General features: G+C 40.4%; 2 protein-coding genes across 7 annotated transcripts; both read left to right on the plus strand.

Moving 5' to 3' along the window:
* Positions 1–424: 424 nt before the first annotated feature.
* Positions 425–10,251, plus strand: LOC119030086 (nucleolysin TIA-1-like). Of its 4 annotated transcripts, none has more exons than XM_037117437.1 (12): positions 425–652; positions 2,254–2,350; positions 2,888–2,986; positions 5,267–5,321; positions 5,926–6,013; positions 6,136–6,211; positions 6,355–6,460; positions 6,618–6,716; positions 6,812–6,896; positions 7,017–7,155; positions 7,344–7,489; positions 7,981–10,251. In XM_037117437.1, the coding sequence occupies exons 1-12, from the start codon at positions 627–629 to the stop codon at positions 8,117–8,119; spliced, it is 1,155 nt and encodes a 384-aa protein (XP_036973332.1). In that variant the 5' UTR covers positions 425–626; the 3' UTR covers positions 8,120–10,251. The 4 variants fall into 4 exon arrangements, with proteins under 4 accessions (XP_036973332.1, XP_036973333.1, XP_036973334.1 ...); XM_037117438.1 differs by having other exon boundaries at positions 7,017–7,140; positions 7,341–7,489; XM_037117439.1 differs by having other exon boundaries at positions 7,017–7,140.
* Positions 10,252–11,850: 1,599 nt separating this feature from the next.
* Positions 11,851–17,670, plus strand: c12h2orf42 (chromosome 12 C2orf42 homolog). 3 transcript variants are annotated; one of them, XM_037118214.1, is made up of 9 exons: positions 11,851–12,003; positions 13,259–14,425; positions 14,562–14,681; positions 14,842–14,943; positions 15,303–15,407; positions 15,519–15,626; positions 16,211–16,311; positions 16,917–17,079; positions 17,186–17,670. In XM_037118214.1, the coding sequence occupies exons 2-9, from the start codon at positions 13,291–13,293 to the stop codon at positions 17,422–17,424; spliced, it is 2,073 nt and encodes a 690-aa protein (XP_036974109.1). In that variant the 5' UTR covers positions 11,851–12,003; positions 13,259–13,290; the 3' UTR covers positions 17,425–17,670. The 3 variants fall into 3 exon arrangements, with proteins under 3 accessions (XP_036974109.1, XP_036974111.1, XP_036974110.1); XM_037118215.1 differs by having other exon boundaries at positions 11,988–12,125; XM_037118216.1 differs by lacking the exon at positions 14,842–14,943.
* The last annotated feature ends 704 nt before the right edge of the window (positions 17,671–18,374 follow it).

Below are 18,374 nucleotides of genomic sequence, written 5' to 3' on the forward strand. Positions count from 1 at the left end.
AGAAATGAAATAAATGTCAAAACAAGTAAAATAAATAAATAAATAGAGATGCTATCTAATTAAAAGTTTCCCAATTTGCATACATGTGTCAAACTAAAAACACCCTTGGACATTTTCTTTTGACTAGTTCGAAAGCAAATGTGTTCATTTATTTTTTGAATACTTTATATCATCACTGTTGTCCTTCATAATTAGAAGCAAAATTGACTTAAATCTTGAAATCGACCAGTAAAATTAGGTTTTCGACATTACGAGCAGCTGACGAGATTTAATATCTGTAAGAACTGCTCATATTCTTAAAGAAAACCAGAGAAAAGAGACTTCATCGGTGAATTCTCGTTTATTCATATGAAACGTGTGTGTCATGTTTACATCCGACTGTATTTTGTAATATGGCTAGTTAAGTAGCCCTTGGTTGAGCCACTGCGCATGCGTGTTTCGTGTCGGCTCCGGTCATTCCGCCATCTTTGTCGGCTACCCATTGTTCACTCTGGAGCTAACAGCGGTGGTAAATCAGTTCATACTGCGCAATAAAATAACTTGACGGTGTCAAAGGCAGCTGCCCGCGACAGTCGTGGATTTGCTCTCAGGGTCGCGACTTGTTCTCGGCCAGCAACTTCAACAGAATGGACGATGACCAGCCCAAAACCCTGTAAGTGTGTGTTCCTGCGTTCCCGTTAGCTAACCGCTTGTATTCGTCACGTAGCTAGCTAACATCTACTGGCAGCCTATTAGCCAGCGCGCACTTCAGTCCAAAAATGTTCGTCTCTCTGGCGTGTAAAGACTGGACCTCTCGCTCAATCACAAAATCAATGATAATCCGTTAGCATTCTTCAAAGCTAACGCGGTTTAACAAAACACAAACGCATCGGAAAATCCGGCATAAGCGTTAATGCTAGCAAGCTACTTCCAGAAACATCTTAGTTAAATTTACCCGTCGGCTCACACCGCTCGTCAAGAAAACTGTGAAAGGGGGATTATTAATAAAATTAATTCTCCTTGGTGTGTTTCGCGTACGCCGAACGAAATAGCGGCCTAAAGGTACCAGCCAAACATATCCGACGCCGTGACAAACTGCAAGTAAAAATGACGACGAGCAGGAGAACACTAAACTGCCTGTTTTTTCTATGGAGGTTGGTATGCAATCACCTCCATAGCGTTACTCTGGCTAGAGAATAATTATGGCATGGGCCCAGGAACATTTGTATTGTTAGCAGGAAACTCGATAAATAGTATCGTGCTAATGCATGATGTTAATTCGGGGACCGGGTTATTTTTGTTAGCAGGTTAAGAACTTCACTCTATTTAAAGCCAGCAGTGATGTAAGGACAAGGTCAATAGCTGGAATTTCAATGATGTTTGTTGTCCTGAGGTGCACTCCAGATCATTTTTCTGGATGGCCTTGAGCTTTAACTGCCTTTTAATACTGAAGGTGCACTTGACATCTGCCTATTTCTGGGTGCTGATATCTGATTGTAATGGGTTCCTAATGGTAAAATATCCATGATAATTCCTTTCCTTAGCGACAGCAACCGCTGATTAGAGCACAAAATTACCTCAAAGAGTGGGCTGAGTGGACGCTAAAGTTATTTAAATATGGATATTTAAATGTTTTTGAAATGTTCTTGATCAATTTATTGGTATTTGGTCTTTAAAAGTGGGTTAGGCCTAGGGTGACGTCGGAAAGAGAAACTGGTAAATACTCACATTTGAGATACTGGAACCCGAGTTGACCTTTCACTGCCTATCAGAATATTTGGCAATTAATTTGATAGCTGAAAACTATCGATGAATAGTTCCAACTCTAGTTACAACCTGAAAACACAAAAGAGACTTAACACCATTTTAACCAAAAAGATAAAGCCATTTACTGTTTATAGGGAAATGGAGACACAAACGCAACACAATTCAGAAAAATTTGCAGAGCTGCTCCATTCTTACCTCCCCTGTATCTATTTGTAGTCCAGACAGCAAATATTCCTGTATGTAGCAGTGCACAGGCCTGTGTAGTAATGAACAACAATCTAAAAACCAGCCTGTCCAGGGACTGCTGATACAGTTCCTTTGGGACAACCTAACAAGTCACAGGCCACCATTGGTGTTCCTCTCCCAGGCTGGATTTTCATATAATTGGAGGAAAAGCTTGCTCCTGCTTTGGCACCCACACTAGATGGAAAAATCAGCTATTGCATCACAAAACATTCATTAGTACTGTCTGTGTCTTCTGTCCATGTTTTAAAAAAAACAATTTAGGTATGTGGGGAATCTGTCCAGGGATGTGACAGAGGCCCTCATCTTGGAGTTGTTTGGCCAGATTGGACCCTGCAAGAGCTGTAAAATGATAGTAGATGTAAGTTTGTCATCTTTTTTATTCTATCTTGCAGTTTCTTCTCTCTCTTGAGAACATGCTTTGGCCACAACATGCTTCATGCATTAACATTTTCTTTTGCTTGTTATCTGATTGTATCACTTCCTCACAATTTTTCCAGTGAACAGGACTATACAGCCTGCCTTTTTAAACAAATGCTGATGTCCATACATGTACTTTTAATTTGAATAATGGCCACAGGGATCATTTGCATTTTTCTGTTGGCCACAGAACACTATCTGCGCTATAAATCGCTTGTCCTTTGCTCCGATCTGAAACCACAAACATGAATACGTGTTAGTTGCTCATCTGCCACATGCGTATACCTTTCCATTCTGGCTTTGTTCTAACTCTTAAGTGCCACTAACAACGTGCCTCCCCTGCCAGCTGAGACGAAAAGAAACATTTCTGACATTCCCGCAAATGCCTTTATTCAACCTTTTAATGACATTTCTGGCTAAAAAAGCAGATGACTTAATGTGAATTTTCAGTTAAATGTTTGTTTTCTGTCCGCTACAGACAGCAGGTCATGATCCTTACTGCTTTGTGGAGTTCTATGAGCATAGACATGCCACTGCCACAATTGCAGCCATGAATGGTCGGAAAATTCTGGGTAAGGTAAGCAATCAATTCTCCTGGGTGAGTCAACTAGGGCAAGGCTGGGTGGGCAGGGTTCAAATGAAGCAGCTGAAAAAAGCTTGTATCTTGTTAAACCTTATCTTCCTGCTCCACTTCATTTAATTTGTTTTATTCCCCATGTGCACATTTTTCCTGTGTGCACAATCTCAAATGACTTGGGTCATTTTAGTGTTTAAATACTTGACAGTGTGACATTGTCGGTAATTTTTTCCTGGATTCTCATGGTAGGGATTCAAAGCATGAAAGCCTTAATGGATACAGAATAATCAGGGTCAATTACTTACTAGATTGTTGTAGTGTATGCAGCCTGTTTACATGACTCCAAAGTTCCAATTATAGTTGTCTTTTAACAATATTACCATTATCGCACAATTTATGATGTGTGGCACAATATAATTGAGGTTTGAGCAGCCACAAAAAGAATTTCAAAAGAATTTTCATTATTTGTACTTTACAGCCTTTGTCAAAAGAGAAAATCAAACTGAGCCATTGTTCATTTGGTTGCAGCTAGTAACTACTGCTACTAATAATGAAATTATAATAATCAATTGTTTAACAGATATAGAGAAGAAAATGTATTAACTTTTTCTAACAGCTCAAAACCAAAGAATATTTGTTTATCTGAGATTGTGGTTAAAACCAGCAAATATCCACACTGCAGATGCTGGAACAAGTACATTTTGGAGGGATTTTTGCTTAAAAAATGACCTAAAACAATGTTTATTTGCTTATCAAAATAGTTCAAAATTGATATAACCGATCTGTGGAGCTTAGTAGGGGTATAACGGTACACAGAAGTCATGGTTGGGTGCATACTATGATTTTGGGGTCAAGGTTCGGGGGGTATGAAAGAAACTAAAAAATGCCAAAAATTAAAATGTAGGTTTCTTTTAATTAATTTTCGATAGAACGTAGAGCAAGTTTGTTGCACTACTCTTTTTTTTTTTTTAATACATGTATTTGATGTGTTTCTTCACACATACAACTGTCAAGCAACACTGCCCGAAACTTTACCACACTGCTGGTCTATAAGAAGTGGTGTCTTATCTAGCCACACTGTACAGTCTCTGCGTCTTCATCTTCCTCTTGTTTAATTGCGTCGTCATCTTCTGCTTTTGCTGTTTGTTGGTGAGTGGATTGGAGCGTGGATCCGAACGGTTATGCTCAATCCCACTGACATGATTCCACCATAATGTGACAGACGTATTCTTCATATGACTTTTTGTACAGAACCATGACATCCATGCCGTCACAGTTGGGGATGAATAAATGTACCGTTACACCCCTAGAGTTTAGAAATTTACTAATTAAGTGGGGGGGGAAAAGTGTTATTGACTTAACACATGTTGTGTATTGTTAGGGTAAGCTGTCCCCATACTAGTTGAATAGTTCAAGTGTGCATTGTTATAACAAACACTGAACGTTTTAAGATTTAAATGCAGGTTTTGCAGGCTTTTGTATTGGATTACTTTACAGGCATAAATAATAAACTGATGACTGACTTCTGGAATTTACTCGAGTGTGAATAGTGTTGTTTTACTGTCACTTCATGCACCATGCTGTCTCTGCTTTAATCAAGATTTTCCTTAAGTGAGTTTGCCATCTGTGTATGAATTGATTTAACATGGCCCTGCTGTGTAATCATGCTACGTGTAACATTCTTTGATCTCCTTTTAATTAATGCTATTCTGTGCCCCTACATCTTTACTGCTATGTGTTCTTTTTGCAAACTTATTTCCACATAGAATCCACATAAGAGCAACTTCCAGAGAAATACATTCAGTTGAAAATATTTTATCCTCAACAGGTATTGAAGGACCATTTGAGGAGTATAACAAGTTCGTAAAAATCACTTGTTTGTAAGTCCCTTGTTATTTGGACCTTACTTCCTACAGTTTTGCTCCAAATTTTTTTACTAGACTGAGACTGAAATGTTCCTGATTATGAAGGTGATATCCCTTTATATTCTCCACTGTGTTATACTGTTTGATTATTAATGCAAAGGTATGTAAAATTATATATTAACAATGGATGAATCAATTTGTAGTGGTGCTTTAAGAACCCAAATGTGGCATACAGAGACCAGCTTATTTAAAAAAAAAAATTTAAAAAAAAACTCAATCACAAAATATAACCTTTGTAAAAGTGGTGTGTGACAAAACCTCTAATCAAAGAAAAAGCACCATCCTCTCTTCTGCAAGTGTACTTCACTTCTCACCTTCCTCCTCTTCCTCGTTTCTACAACTGTTTCTCTTACAGGAAGTCAAGGTCAACTGGGCCACAACGCCAACCAGCCAAAAGAAAGACACAAGCAGTGAGTAGAAATTAAAAAAAACTATCTCATGGTTACATTATTTCTTCTTGAAGAACCAAGGGCTTTCAAGGTAGAATTTATCAGAATGTCTTTATCCACAATACTCAGTATATTGCATTTTGTCTGGGCTACAGTATTCACAATGAAAGACAAGTTCATATTCTTTATTTTCATCTGTACAACAGTTGTAGCAAAGCAGTTCTTGGCAAGGAAACGCTAAGGTCACGGATTCCCTCCAGCAGTGCTCATACAGTATAAAGAAAATAATGAAAGCAAAAAAGGAATCTATGACATAAAATAGTGGAGATGTTAAACAGTATCAGGTTGTGCAGTAATATAGTACATAAACATAGCAGGTATGCACGTAAATATATTCATGGGACAGTGAAAAACTTTTTTTTTAAACGTTTTAATTATTTACCTATTACCTCATCCCCTTATTCTAAACCTCTCCAATGACTTGTTTTTCACTTGACTGGGTTGAGTAGTTTTGTCCTAAGCATCGAAGAGACCCTTAAGAAAATTTGCAACATCTTAATGCAGAATCGTAATCATGACAATAATAATAATTAATTACATTTTTTTTTACCTGTTGTTTTTTTAGGTCACTTCCATGTCTTTGTTGGAGATCTAAGTCCTGAAATAACCACAGATGACATAAAAGCAGCGTTTGCTCCTTTTGGGAAAATATCGTGAGTGCCGTTTGGTTATAATTATCTGTCATGTATGAAGTATATTTAATTTCATGTCTTCTTTATTGAGACCTGATTAATGATGACTTCTTGACTCACTGTGTGTTGTGTTTGTTCAACAGGGACTGTCGAGTGGTGAAAGACATGGCCACAGGTAAATCTAAAGGCTATGGCTTTGTCTCCTTCTTCAACAAATGGGTAAGTGTGCCAGTGATGCCCATGTTAGAGGACTGAGAAAAACATTAGGAGGTTGAGATTGTTTAGGACAGGGCTTACAGTCAGATGCTTTGGATTTGATGTTCAGATGATGACTCAGCAGTTTGTTTCCTCTGTGTACTCAGGATGCAGAGAACGCCATACAGCAGATGGGAGGACAGTGGCTGGGAGGGAGGCAGATTCGGACCAACTGGGCCACGAGGAAGCCTGCTCCGAAAACTGCAAATGAAAGTAAGTTCACCGTCTTTTCAAATCAGTCAAGATACTTGGATCGCTCTAGATGTGCTGTTAAGAGCCCATTTATTTATTTGTTTATTTATTTAACAGTTTGTTGGTTCATTTTTTCTTCACTTTTTAAAATAAAGATTTTTAACTTTTGTCATTTTAGCATCCAATAGCAAGCAGCTATCTTTTGATGAGGTGGTCAACCAATCCAGTCCCAGCAACTGCACCGTCTACTGTGGGGGAGTCACAATGGGTCTCACAGGTGAGTCTTACTTCGACAACAATAGGGAGTTAAAGCTTTAAAGTCAATATCTGCACATGGATTATACTTTTTTTTTTTTTAAATTTTGTTTGCAGAGCAAATTATGAGACAGACCTTCTCACCCTTTGGCCAAATAATGGAAATACGTGTTTTCCCAGACAAAGGCTACTCATTTGTGAGGTAAGCTGACTTTCTGACTCACCTGATGGCTGTTTACAGAATGCACTGAAGGTTAAACTGTCACATATGCATCTCACGTAAATGCAGGACAAAATTTATCAATCTAATTTCTATGTGCAGGTTCAGCTCCCATGAAGCAGCAGCTCATGCCATCGTATCTGTCAATGGCACATCCATAGAGGGCTATGTTGTGAAGTGTTACTGGGGCAAAGAAACAACAGACATGGTTAGCCCCATACAGCAGGTACAGATGCCACAGGTATGGACCAAATTCTTCTCAATACAACAGGTCGTTTGTCTATAATCTGGAGTAGTTACATTAAATTAAATCCCTGGTGACGGACTGTTAGACCGCTCGTTCATTTGACTGTGAGATCCCGTTCTGCTGTACGATGCCGCTGTAAGGTGATCCTCTGCGTCCTGAAATATTCTTCTGTATGTCAGCAGAACACGGTGAGCTTCGCAGCGCAGCCCTACAGTCAGTGGGGTCAGTGGTACAGCAACACGCAGCAGATTGGTCAGTATGTGCCCAATGGATGGCAGGTGCCGAGTTATGGAGTCTATGGACAGACCTGGGATCAGCAGGGCTACAAGTGAGTACCAAAGACTAGCAGGACTTGAGTACAGGGAAAAATACTTACGTTTACCCTCACTGAAACTCGTTCTTTTTCTATGTCATGGCATTTTTCTGTGTCAGTTACTGTCACTACAACACTAAATGGAGCATCAGAAATGCTTTAGTTACACTGCCCATACTAACAGGGTTTACGTTGTTTTACTCGTCACAATAAAAGTGGTTTTATATATTATGAAATGGCAAAGTCACTGAATGAGGAACTAAACCTTGATGCCAAATATCTCTCTAGACACAGAGTTGAGTCTTGCAACACACTACCGTTTTAGGGGAGGGGGAGGGGTCACAGGATGTCACCGCAACCCACTGGGGAGATGGGTCAGGCTCCACTTAGCTCTATTGAAATCTGATAACTGTCCAATCTTCTCAACGTGCTTGCAGTAATAAGAGTAATCTTAGTCTGACACAATTTTTTTTTCTAACCATATTGTTTCTGTCTGCTCTTTTCAGTCATTTACATGCTGGTGCTGGATGGACAGGCGTGGGCGCTGTGAGCAACGGGGGCATGGTGGAGCCCGGGCAGGGAGTCAACGGGACTGTGCTAACCAACCAGGCTGGCATGAGCACTGCTGGCTACCACACCCACTGATCGCTGACCACAGTAGCCCTCCGTAAGCCTCCGCGGCCACAAGGATGATACTCTGCTGGGGGAAGGAGCGCATTAGATGTGCTCTCTCTGTTACCACACACAAGTTATTCTGTTAGTGAGGCTGGTCTGCCATTTTATCAACCTTACCAGCCCATAACCTCACCCACTGCCCAAATCTGCAAGTGTAAAGAAAACAGTCCACTCCAGAACACTTCAACACTGTTCAAACAGCCATTGCTAATGCACCTTGCATTCCTGGGCCCATTTTATTGTTTGGCGTATTTTTGTAATGCCTGCAGATAACTGGCCAAATGTAAATATACGACCGTGTCAAGACATTTCTAGCACAGCCACATTTTAGTTCAAAAGGAAGAAATGTTCAGCAAATGAAATTTAAAGTAAAAACTCCAGGTTTTGTTTGTTTTCAGCCCCTCAGAGCCAAAGAGGAAAGGCAGGATTTTATACCAATGTTAAACAATTAGACAGGGAGCTGAGGCCACCGACCTTCAAGTCCATAGTAAAGGGTGCGATTTATTTTTTTTTTATTTCTCAATTTGGAACCTCTTACTCTCACGGTTTTGGTCTGTCCACCTTTTACAGAAGTAAAATACAAGTCCAAGCAAGTTCTCAGGGTGTTGTCAAGTCATTCTGTGAAACGTAGGAAATCACTGAGTAGAAGTAGGCAGGTTGAGGGGTAGCAGACAAACAAAACAGGTCAAATTCAGCGCTCTTTCACTTCATCTCCCCGGAACGGACTGAACAGACTGAGGATCCAGTCTGTGGATAATGTGTGTATGCTTGCGTGTGTGCATGAACTCTGATGCTTTTACACACACAATGTCCAGTTCATCACGTCCTGAAACAAAAAAAAAGGACTATGCCATCTTTTTTTTTTTTTTTTCTTCCTCATCTTCATCAAGTGTCATCTTCCGTCTTTAAAATGCTGACATTGTATAAAGAGCTTTTGCCTTTTTGTGTTTGATTTCGGGACTGTCTTATAAAGAAATGTTGCAGTGACACCATCGAATCATGTCACACGTGAGACCTTTTTATGTTTGTTTATAAACATTACGTGGCTGTCAACTGTCAACTTTATTTTTTAAAATTAGATTTTCAATATCTCAAATAAACCAATTGCAGGGATTACTGCCACTCTTATCTTACTTATAGGCAGACAAATATTGCACAAATACTTAAGGTTATCTTTTCACAAAATTTGAAATACTAGGGTTTTTTTTTTTTTTATGTTTTTGCATTCCACGTTCTTTTGTAATTTACTTTGGAAGTCTTTTTCATGTAACAGTCTGCTCAATTGTACTGAATCTGTATAAAGACAACATGTTAATTAAGCAAGACTGCTTGCTTCTGGTTGGAGTAATGGATCCCAGAAACAGCTCTCTGACAGTAGCATCTCTGTCCAGTGCTGGTCCGTGTACAGTAGAGACAGTGCAACATTTGATTCTTCCAGAGGCTCTGAGGATAAGCGGCATTGCTATGCAGAAGCCTTTCAATTGACAAATGATACATAATATAAGTTATTCTGTTTTAAACCTAAATAACAATCATTTTTATAGATGAAGAGAACAACCTAGAATGTCGAGCTGCAACAATAATTCGATCAAAAGAAGTGTAATAACCAACTATTTTGATTATCCATTACTTGTTCAAGTCAGTTTTAAAGCAAACATGTCAAACATTTGCTGGTTTCAGCTTCTTAAACGTGAGGATTTGCTGCTTTTGTTTGTCATTTATGACAGTAAATGAAAAGTCTTTAGGTTTTGGACTGTTGGTTGAACAAAAGAAGCAAAGTGAAGACTTCAGTTTGGGCTCACTTTACATTTTATTGACTAAATGAGTAATCATGAAAATAAACGTTGGTTGCAGCTCTACTTCTAAGGATCAGATTTTTGCACTGTGGCCACCATCATTTTTAATATAGTTGGAAAATCCATTGTGTTGCCTTATTATCAGTGAGTTACTTTTAATTTAACCAAAAATCATCTGAGAGTAGGCGGTGCCTAAGAATGTTTTCAACCTATGTTTTGGCAAGGGAAGTTCTGTTGATGCTTACATGGTTTGAGTTTTTGCTTTGTCCCATTAAAATGCTGATGCTTAAAAGATTCCTGGACAAATCTATGTAATCTGGTACTTCTCGCTGGGGAAAACTGGAGACAAAAGCTTTGAGACAGTTGTTTTAGTTGGACTTGGTTGGAGAAAGTTCAGTATTTGCTGTCTGTCTCTGTTATCAGTGTAAATGTAATCAATTTCAAGGATTTGGACTGTTTGATTGGACAAAACATCTGATGTCATCAATTTGGAGTCTTGGGAAATTTTTCTCTGTTTTACTGATATTTTATTGATTTAGTTTTTAATCAGTAAATTTTAAGAAATGTAAAATTTAAAACAAGTCTACAGCCACGCTGAGGCTCCGTGAGGCTGCACCAAGGGGACAGTGGTTCTTCAAGCTAAATGCTCTGCCCACAATGATGCTGACATTCTAGTGTTGGCAAGTTGTAATGTTTACCATGTTCACCTTCTCACTTGGTGTGTTGACATGCCGTAAACACAAGGCACACCTCAGGCTGAACATTATATCAGTGTCTGACATCAGTACATCTAAAAAGAAGGAAGTATTTAGATCCATTAGTAAAAAACTACTAGGGTACAAGTAATGGTTACTAAAATAAAAGTATACAAGTATAAGTGTTGTTACAGTAGTGAAGGTAAAAGTACTTAATGTCCTTTGCAACTGTAGTACTATTATAGATATTAGTGGATAATCTCAACTCAAGCATTCATGCAAAATCATGGTTTTACTATTTTATTTGGTTGAGGTGGAGCTCATTTTGAAGTATTTTGCATAGGACTGCAACTAATGTTTATAATTATTTTCATGATGATTCATTTCTATATCTATTAATTGATTTGTTTGTAAAACTTCTGAAACTAGATTTAAACTACAATTTAAAATTTCATAGAAAAGCAACAGACAGTTGTGAAACTGAACATTTTAAACGTTTTACAAAAAACAATTGTCTAAATATCTTTGTATATTTTGCAGGCCAAATTTTAATTTGTTTAGTAACTACAGCTGTCAGGTGAATCTAGTGAAGCAAAAAGTAAAGTATTTTTCTCTGAAATGTAGTGGAATATAAGTATTTAATATTAATATGAGTACCTGAAATATGTACTTCAGTACAGGTGACCTACTTGAGTACGTGTACTTAGATCCCACCACTGCTACAAGGCTGGTTAAATGTAATCTTATCAGAGCTTTGACGAGTAGCCCAATCAATTAATAGGTTTGAGTAATCTTTTAAGAAAAAAAATCTTGTTAAATGTTTAAAATTTTACGTTTCTTTCCTCTTTGATGACAGTAAACCTAATATCGTAGTATAGTATATAGTAGTTGACAAAGGAAGACATTTGAGGACGCCATATTGGATTTGACTATAAACAAATTGACAGTTTTCACCTGTTTCTGACATTTTAGAGATAAGACAACTGAAGTAATCAGTAATCAAAATAATCATTAGTTGCAGCTTTAAATCCCATATAGTTTGCTTTACTAATAGTTCAAGCACAGTGAGAGTTGGCGCTTTAGAAGAACATTTTTATACTTGTTAAAAAATGTCAACAAAAACTGAAGTGGAAATCCTAAATCGAGCGCCTACCCGCCAATCTGCACAAACTCCACCTCCCAGGATGCAGCGCTCCCGGAGAGGCCGCCCCCTTTTTTCGCCCACGTGACGACCTCCGACCAATGGAGAGTGTCGTTACAGGCGCAATGCGGTTGTCGGGATGTAAGGGGGAATGGCGACGGTCGAGACGGTTTTTGGAGGCCAGAGCCGAGCCGAGTTTGACCAAACAGAAGCGGATCACAGGTAGTTTGAACATTAGCTTCACGGAACACACACAGGACGGTCATGTGTGAGGCAGGGCGTGTGTGCGCAGCGAGGCCGTCACACACACACACACGATACGTCTGGTAGAAAACGTTTTAACGGTAATTGATAGCAAAACTTAAGAAAACTATGTGGTTTTTTTTCAATTAAGGTGAGCAGATTTGTCAAATAAAAACCGGCGCCATTTTAAGTTCGGTTTAAATATACCGTTAAAATACTCAGTTTTATTATCTATTAAATATAAAGTGGGACATTTGTGGTTTCGTGTATTTTTGACCCAACACATCCTTTAGTTTAAAATTTAATATCAACACATCTGCAGATATGTGGCTTTCACTGGACAGGAAGTAGTGGAAAAAATGCAATCTGGAAAGTAGCTATAACTAAAGCTTAGAGACCAATGTAGTGGAGTAAATGGCACAATATTTGGATCTGATTTGTAATGGAGCAGAAGCTAAGTTGTGAATAAACTACATGTACCTTGAAATTGTACCTATGTACAGTACTTTAGTAAATGCACTTAGTTACATTCCACCACTGACTCACAGTCACAATGTGACAGAGAAAATAAAGAGTACAGGAAGCAGACAGGTGAAATACTTTGGTAAACAGATTCTTATTGCTCACCTCATGATTGTATTTTGGCTCAAAATATTTAGTTTGTCGTTTGTGAATATTTTGGTCCCCAAAAATAACACAACACATTTCATTTGACTGTTATTTTGTATCCATGCACATACACAGTACTTGGCATCATGATCATCCTGTCCAACGTAGTAGTGATTCACTGTATGATCCTGATCATCAAAAACATCCATAAAACTTATTAATATTAAAAAATAATATTGTTATCGCACTAAAACATACTTGAATCAATCTGACATTTCATTTTGCTTAGAAACATATTTTTATTGCATCACATACACACAACTCAAATACTCTCGAAATAATTAATCAAAAATCACCTGCACAAATAAAGGATGAATAAATGGTGCCATGCCGTTTGTAGTTTAGACAAAAACTTATTTGTGTGGGGATACAGTGTCCAAGCAGTTCCTTCTGTCGTGGTGACAGGGTCAGACAATTCAAGATAACCATGAAACCAATACTGGGCTGCAGTTGGCGAGCGAGACAGCAAGTCATTCATGTGAGGATATTCATGATAGTGGTTTGTCAAAGAAAAGGAGTTATATGAAGACCAGACACTGATGTTTATCATTCTGTCTTTGTCAAGTTTTCCAGTTAAACCCTTAAAGACACCCAAAAATGGAAGCCGAAGTGACGGTGTCCACCTCATCCAGCGTTGTCTCCTCCTCCTCCTCCTCCTCCTCTTCCTCCTCCTCCACCCCACAGACCTCCACCACCCAGGCCAACCTTGCAGCGAAACAGAGAGACAGCAGAAAGCCCACATCCACGACTCCCGCCTTCCTCTCCAACCTGGGCCGGGCCACGCTGCGGGGCATCCGCAAGTGTCCTCAGTGTGGCATCTACAACGGCACCCGCGGGCTCAGCTGCAAGAACAAAGCCTGTGGGATCTCCCTCAGAAACGCTGCGACAGCGGCCCGGAGCAGCAAGAGTGCAGTGGAGGTGGTGAAGGTGATAATAGACAGTGAGGAGAGAGGAGGGAAGGAGCGGGAGGGCGGAGTCCTGGTGGGTGGATTAGGTGGAGGAGTGCAGGTGTTTTCAGTGTGTCACAGAGGAAGAGGAGCCACAGCTACACAGCTGGGCTTTGTTGAGCTTGTTCCCACTGATACTGCCATCGCGACAGGTGACGGAGCCACCCTGCTGACCCGCATCAACCTGGGGCGTTGCTTCGTGCCTTCATGCAGGCAGGGTCAGAGGTCGAACCAGAGTGAGTCAGAATCAGCGGTTGCCGGCTCCAAACAACAGTCATCTGACAGCCTCTGCATACACATCAAGCAAGCCATAGACTGTAACAGCCGAGCGACGCCGCTGACCTTAAAGAGCTCCGTCCTGGAGGGGTTACAGGCCTCCATCCAGGCCAGGGAGGAGCTGTGGAGGCTGGCCACGGAGTCTCCGGGGCCCCTGGTGCAGCGCGTCGCAAGAGACACCCTGGTGGTGAAGTGCCACACAGACTCCCAGCATCCTCTGGGGCTGCTGCACCTCACAGTGGGTGCAGGCGGTCTGTCTGAGGGTGTAAAGAGCGAGAGAAGGAGCAGAGAGCAGCAGCACGGTGTTTTCCACTGCGCTTGTCAGGTCAGCAGCAAGAGGAGTAAAGGTGGCGTTGATGGAGGAGGAGGAGGATCCACCAACGCTCAGTCTCCTCCCACCGTGGTGACATCACAGCCCTGCCTTCACTTCTACGCTTGTGTGTGTGCCTTAGCAAGCGATGAGAAACTGGCTTCAGAGTTTGCCGCTTTCATCAACTACACCCCCAGCGGTAAAGTAACTCAAACTGTTTGGAGCTATTTTAAAGGAATAGTTTGATATTTTGGAACAATAACAATAACTTCAGCTTGGTGTACCTTATTAACTTGTAACCCAGTATAACTCACATCCTTGTGGTTTCCTTTCAGGCGCGCAGCAGAGCCCGACCAGCAGAGTCATCAGTCCCAGTGAGAAGCCTCTGCATCAGGCTGAAACATTCAACTTGCACCATAAAACAAAGAAACTCCGCCTGGATGACTCCCTCTCTGGTGGGCTCATCGTAACACATCCTGACTGATTTGTTAGAAACGTTTATCGCTCATTAAAACAGGATGATTCTCTAAAGCATATTTGTCTGAACTCGTCCTCCCTTCTCTCTCTGTCTTTATCTTTCCCAACCTGTCTTTCTTTAATTTCCTGCCCCCTCAGTGGCCTCTCCCTCTGGGCTGGGTAAAGAGGGGATGTCGGCCTCCGGCCTGAGGAGAGCTGGTCAGAGGAAAGGCTCTGGTGCTGGAGGGCTGAAGGCTCCAGGTGCTCCCTCCTCCCTCCTTCCCTCCTCACTGCCTTTTCATCTTTCTGCTGCCTCAATCTGCCTTTTAAAGAGCGTCACTCTGACTTAGACAGCTGTCTCTATCTTTATCATCTAATCCTGCTGCGCTAATCCTGATCCACCATTAAAAAAGAACAGGGTCACACTGCAGAGAACACAGAGCATATTTAACATTTCATTAGTGAAACATTTCCAGGCCTTGTTAATTACATGTGACAGAGAAAAGCTTACAGACTAAATATCTGGCGGGTGGGTGGTCCACGTCGAGACAAAGAAGTTAATGAGTGAGTGTTTGTTGTGTCACTTGATCATCTAATCATTGTGTGTGTGATTGTTTCAGGGAGTAACCAGGCTGTGGATGAGTGTACAGTGACGATGGGCTTCCACCAGTGGCTCTCCAGCGTCACAGAGAGGATCCACCAGACGATGCACTACCAGTTTGATGGTAAAAATGCATGTTGTTTTTAACTAGAAAATAAATTGTAGGGTCCAAAAGTCTGAGACGATAAGTAAAAATACTTTATACTTTACCTAATGCATTATTTTTTTCCGTCAGGGAAACCACAACCTCTGGTGTACCACATTCCCCAGGACTTCTTCAACGCTCTGCAGCATCGACTGTCGCTCGGCTCCAAGAAGAAGAGGTTGCCGAACTTCACAACAGGTGGAACACTTGTGTAAATCTGGAGCTAGAAGTTTTTACCCAGACGTCTCAGCTAAACACAGTTGTTGAAAGTAACTTTGACAAACAGACATTTCCTTCCCTCAAAACTTCTCAGATGGTTTCATTGAAGCAATTCTTTGAATCTCCAATAATTCCCACAACATCAAAATCTTTGCGAACTGTCCAAAAAAACATTTTCCTCTTTCCAATCCTCATTAATCATCTCACGTCAGAACCACCAGAATAATCTATCTACATTTATATGAAATAATTCAAATTTGCTACAACAGTAAAATACGACTTAATACATGATGCATCAATATTAAAGCAACATCAGGTAAGAGAGGTAAAACAGCTGCACTCATCCAAGTCATGGTAATTCTCAGTGCCATATTGTTGGCAGCTGGACTTTCACATCTCATCCAAGTGGTTTCTTAAAAAGTCTAATTGGCAGCGATATGTCACTTAGAATTACTACATTTACTTTGTTAGAAAGGATCTGAGTGCATCTTCCACCACTGGCAGAACAAATTAGTGAACAAATACAGACTCTTTCATTCTTTGTCTCTCTGTGTGGACGTCAGCGTTTGTGAGAAACGATGGACTTCCTCTCGGTTCGTTCTCCAAGTACACCTGGCACATCACCAACGCCATGCAGGTCAAACGCATCTTCGACACTCCAGAGGTAAACACCATCTCTCTTCCTCTCTCTCTTTCTCTCTCTCTCATGTAAAGGTGTAATCTCCACTGGCAACAGCAGTAAAAAATTGAGACATTTCAATATAGTTTTTTGCTTTTATAGTTTCTGGTTTATTTTATCAGTAAAACCTCTCTGAAGTCTTTTAGTCATTTTTTCTGCCTAAAAAATCTAAATAAACAAACTCTCTTTGTTTTCATGAGTGACTAAACTGAAGAAACAAACTAACCTTAAAGGACAACACAACTTCCTCCTATTTTACTTTGTTTATATGTGGCGGACTCTGCCTCTTTTCTAGCTTCAGACACTGCTCTGGGGAACTTACTTTCCTCTGCGAATAGCTTGTTTATTCAGTTATGGAAAAGATAAATATTTCAATTGTTGCATTATTAACTCAATAATATTGTAAATATTTAAATTCTGAGTTTGAATTTCATCTCCAAAACTACACAGTGCTCCTTTGATGTGCCCTCAGAGTAACTTAATGAAAGAAAACATCATGTTGTGTTTTTCAGACTTTTTACATAAATATGTATATACCTACGCTTTAAGTTGCACTCTTTGTCTAAATCCTTCTCCCGTCTGTCCACCAGTTGCCTCTGGAGCTCTACCAGAGTTTTGTGAAGAACGCAGACGGCACTTATTCACGTTTTCACTGCCCCGACCCTCCGCCTGAGCCTGAGCTACCGGAGGGATTCAGGACAGATCGACCGCAGGCGATACGACCCATGGAGCTCCGCACCTTCCTGAAAGTCGGTAAGTGACTGTTTTTTTGTTTGTTTTTTTATATTTCTTCATTTTTTTTTCTTCTCCAAGAACTCCATCTGCACACATGTATTAACACCCTGGTACGTCTCTGCAGGACCGGGCTCGGCAGATCAGAAGGAGGCCGGTCCGTTTGTGATTGAGTGGATCCCCGACGTCCTCCCTCGCTGTCAGATGGGAGAGCTCCGGATCAGCTTTGAATTCGGCCACCAGCAGAGCGGTCAGCAGGAGCACTGTGAGAAGATGAGCGCAGTGGAGAGAGGAGGTCATAACAAGTCGGACTCGAGCCAATCCAAACTCAAGAAGGCTGTTGAAATCCTTCAGGTCGTTGTCTGATCAGATCTGGATTATTATGACTCATTGACAATTTGTGACTGACCCATATTTACATGTAATATTATGCAAGTGGATGATGGCATGGTAGGATAATCAATTGCCATAAGAGTAACACAGTATAATACTGATCAACTGCATTTATAGATGACCTAGTCTGTAGAGGAGCACTCATCGTATGGCCTTTTATATAAATGCTAAATATTCACACTCATGAAAAGAACTGAAAATAAAATATATTTTTGGAAAGATGTCTATTTTTTAAACCAAATATCTAAACAAATTTATTCGAGACCGCTCAAACAACCCGTAAGAATTCAAGGTCCAGTGTGTCTGATACCACTCGCTGTACCCTCCCCTACAACGGCCGCTAAAAAAATGTGAAAGTTGGTGTTAAGTTTGTCCTTCCTGGGCTCCTGTAGAAACATGATGGACTCTGAAAGAGAACCTGCTACCTCAGTAGTATCAGTGATTTTTCTGTCAGGCAAAGTATTTGTGACTTCTGGCATTCCCCTTACATATAGCTACATTTTGTGTATATTTATTTGTAGTTTTGGGCTGTTTTTTAGGCATTTTCCTGCCAACACTGCCACACTTTGAAGTGCACTCTGATTTGGTTGAAAGGTGCAATATGAACAAAGTTTGACTGACTGATCAAAATGATGATGAGAAGTCAAATTCAGCAGTTTGAAACCTTCATATTCCTGTGAGTGCTGAGTGCTTTCGCTCGGCTCTTTCATGAGTTAATAGATGTACAGATGTTCACCAGCAGATGGAGGCATCATCCTGCTCTTTGACCAGCAGGGGGACGCGTTTTACAAAGCTTTTCAGTCAAACACCATTGGAGAAGTTGGAGCGTATGAGAGGATCTATTCAGACTTCTTTACTTTGCAAAAAAAAAAAAAAATCAGCATTGAAAATTAACTGATATAGAAGAAAATTTGGTGTTGAGC

The sequence above is a fragment of the Acanthopagrus latus genome, chromosome 12 (genome assembly GCF_904848185.1).
Source record: "Acanthopagrus latus isolate v.2019 chromosome 12, fAcaLat1.1, whole genome shotgun sequence".
NCBI classification, from domain to species: Eukaryota; Metazoa; Chordata; class Actinopteri; order Spariformes; family Sparidae; genus Acanthopagrus; species Acanthopagrus latus.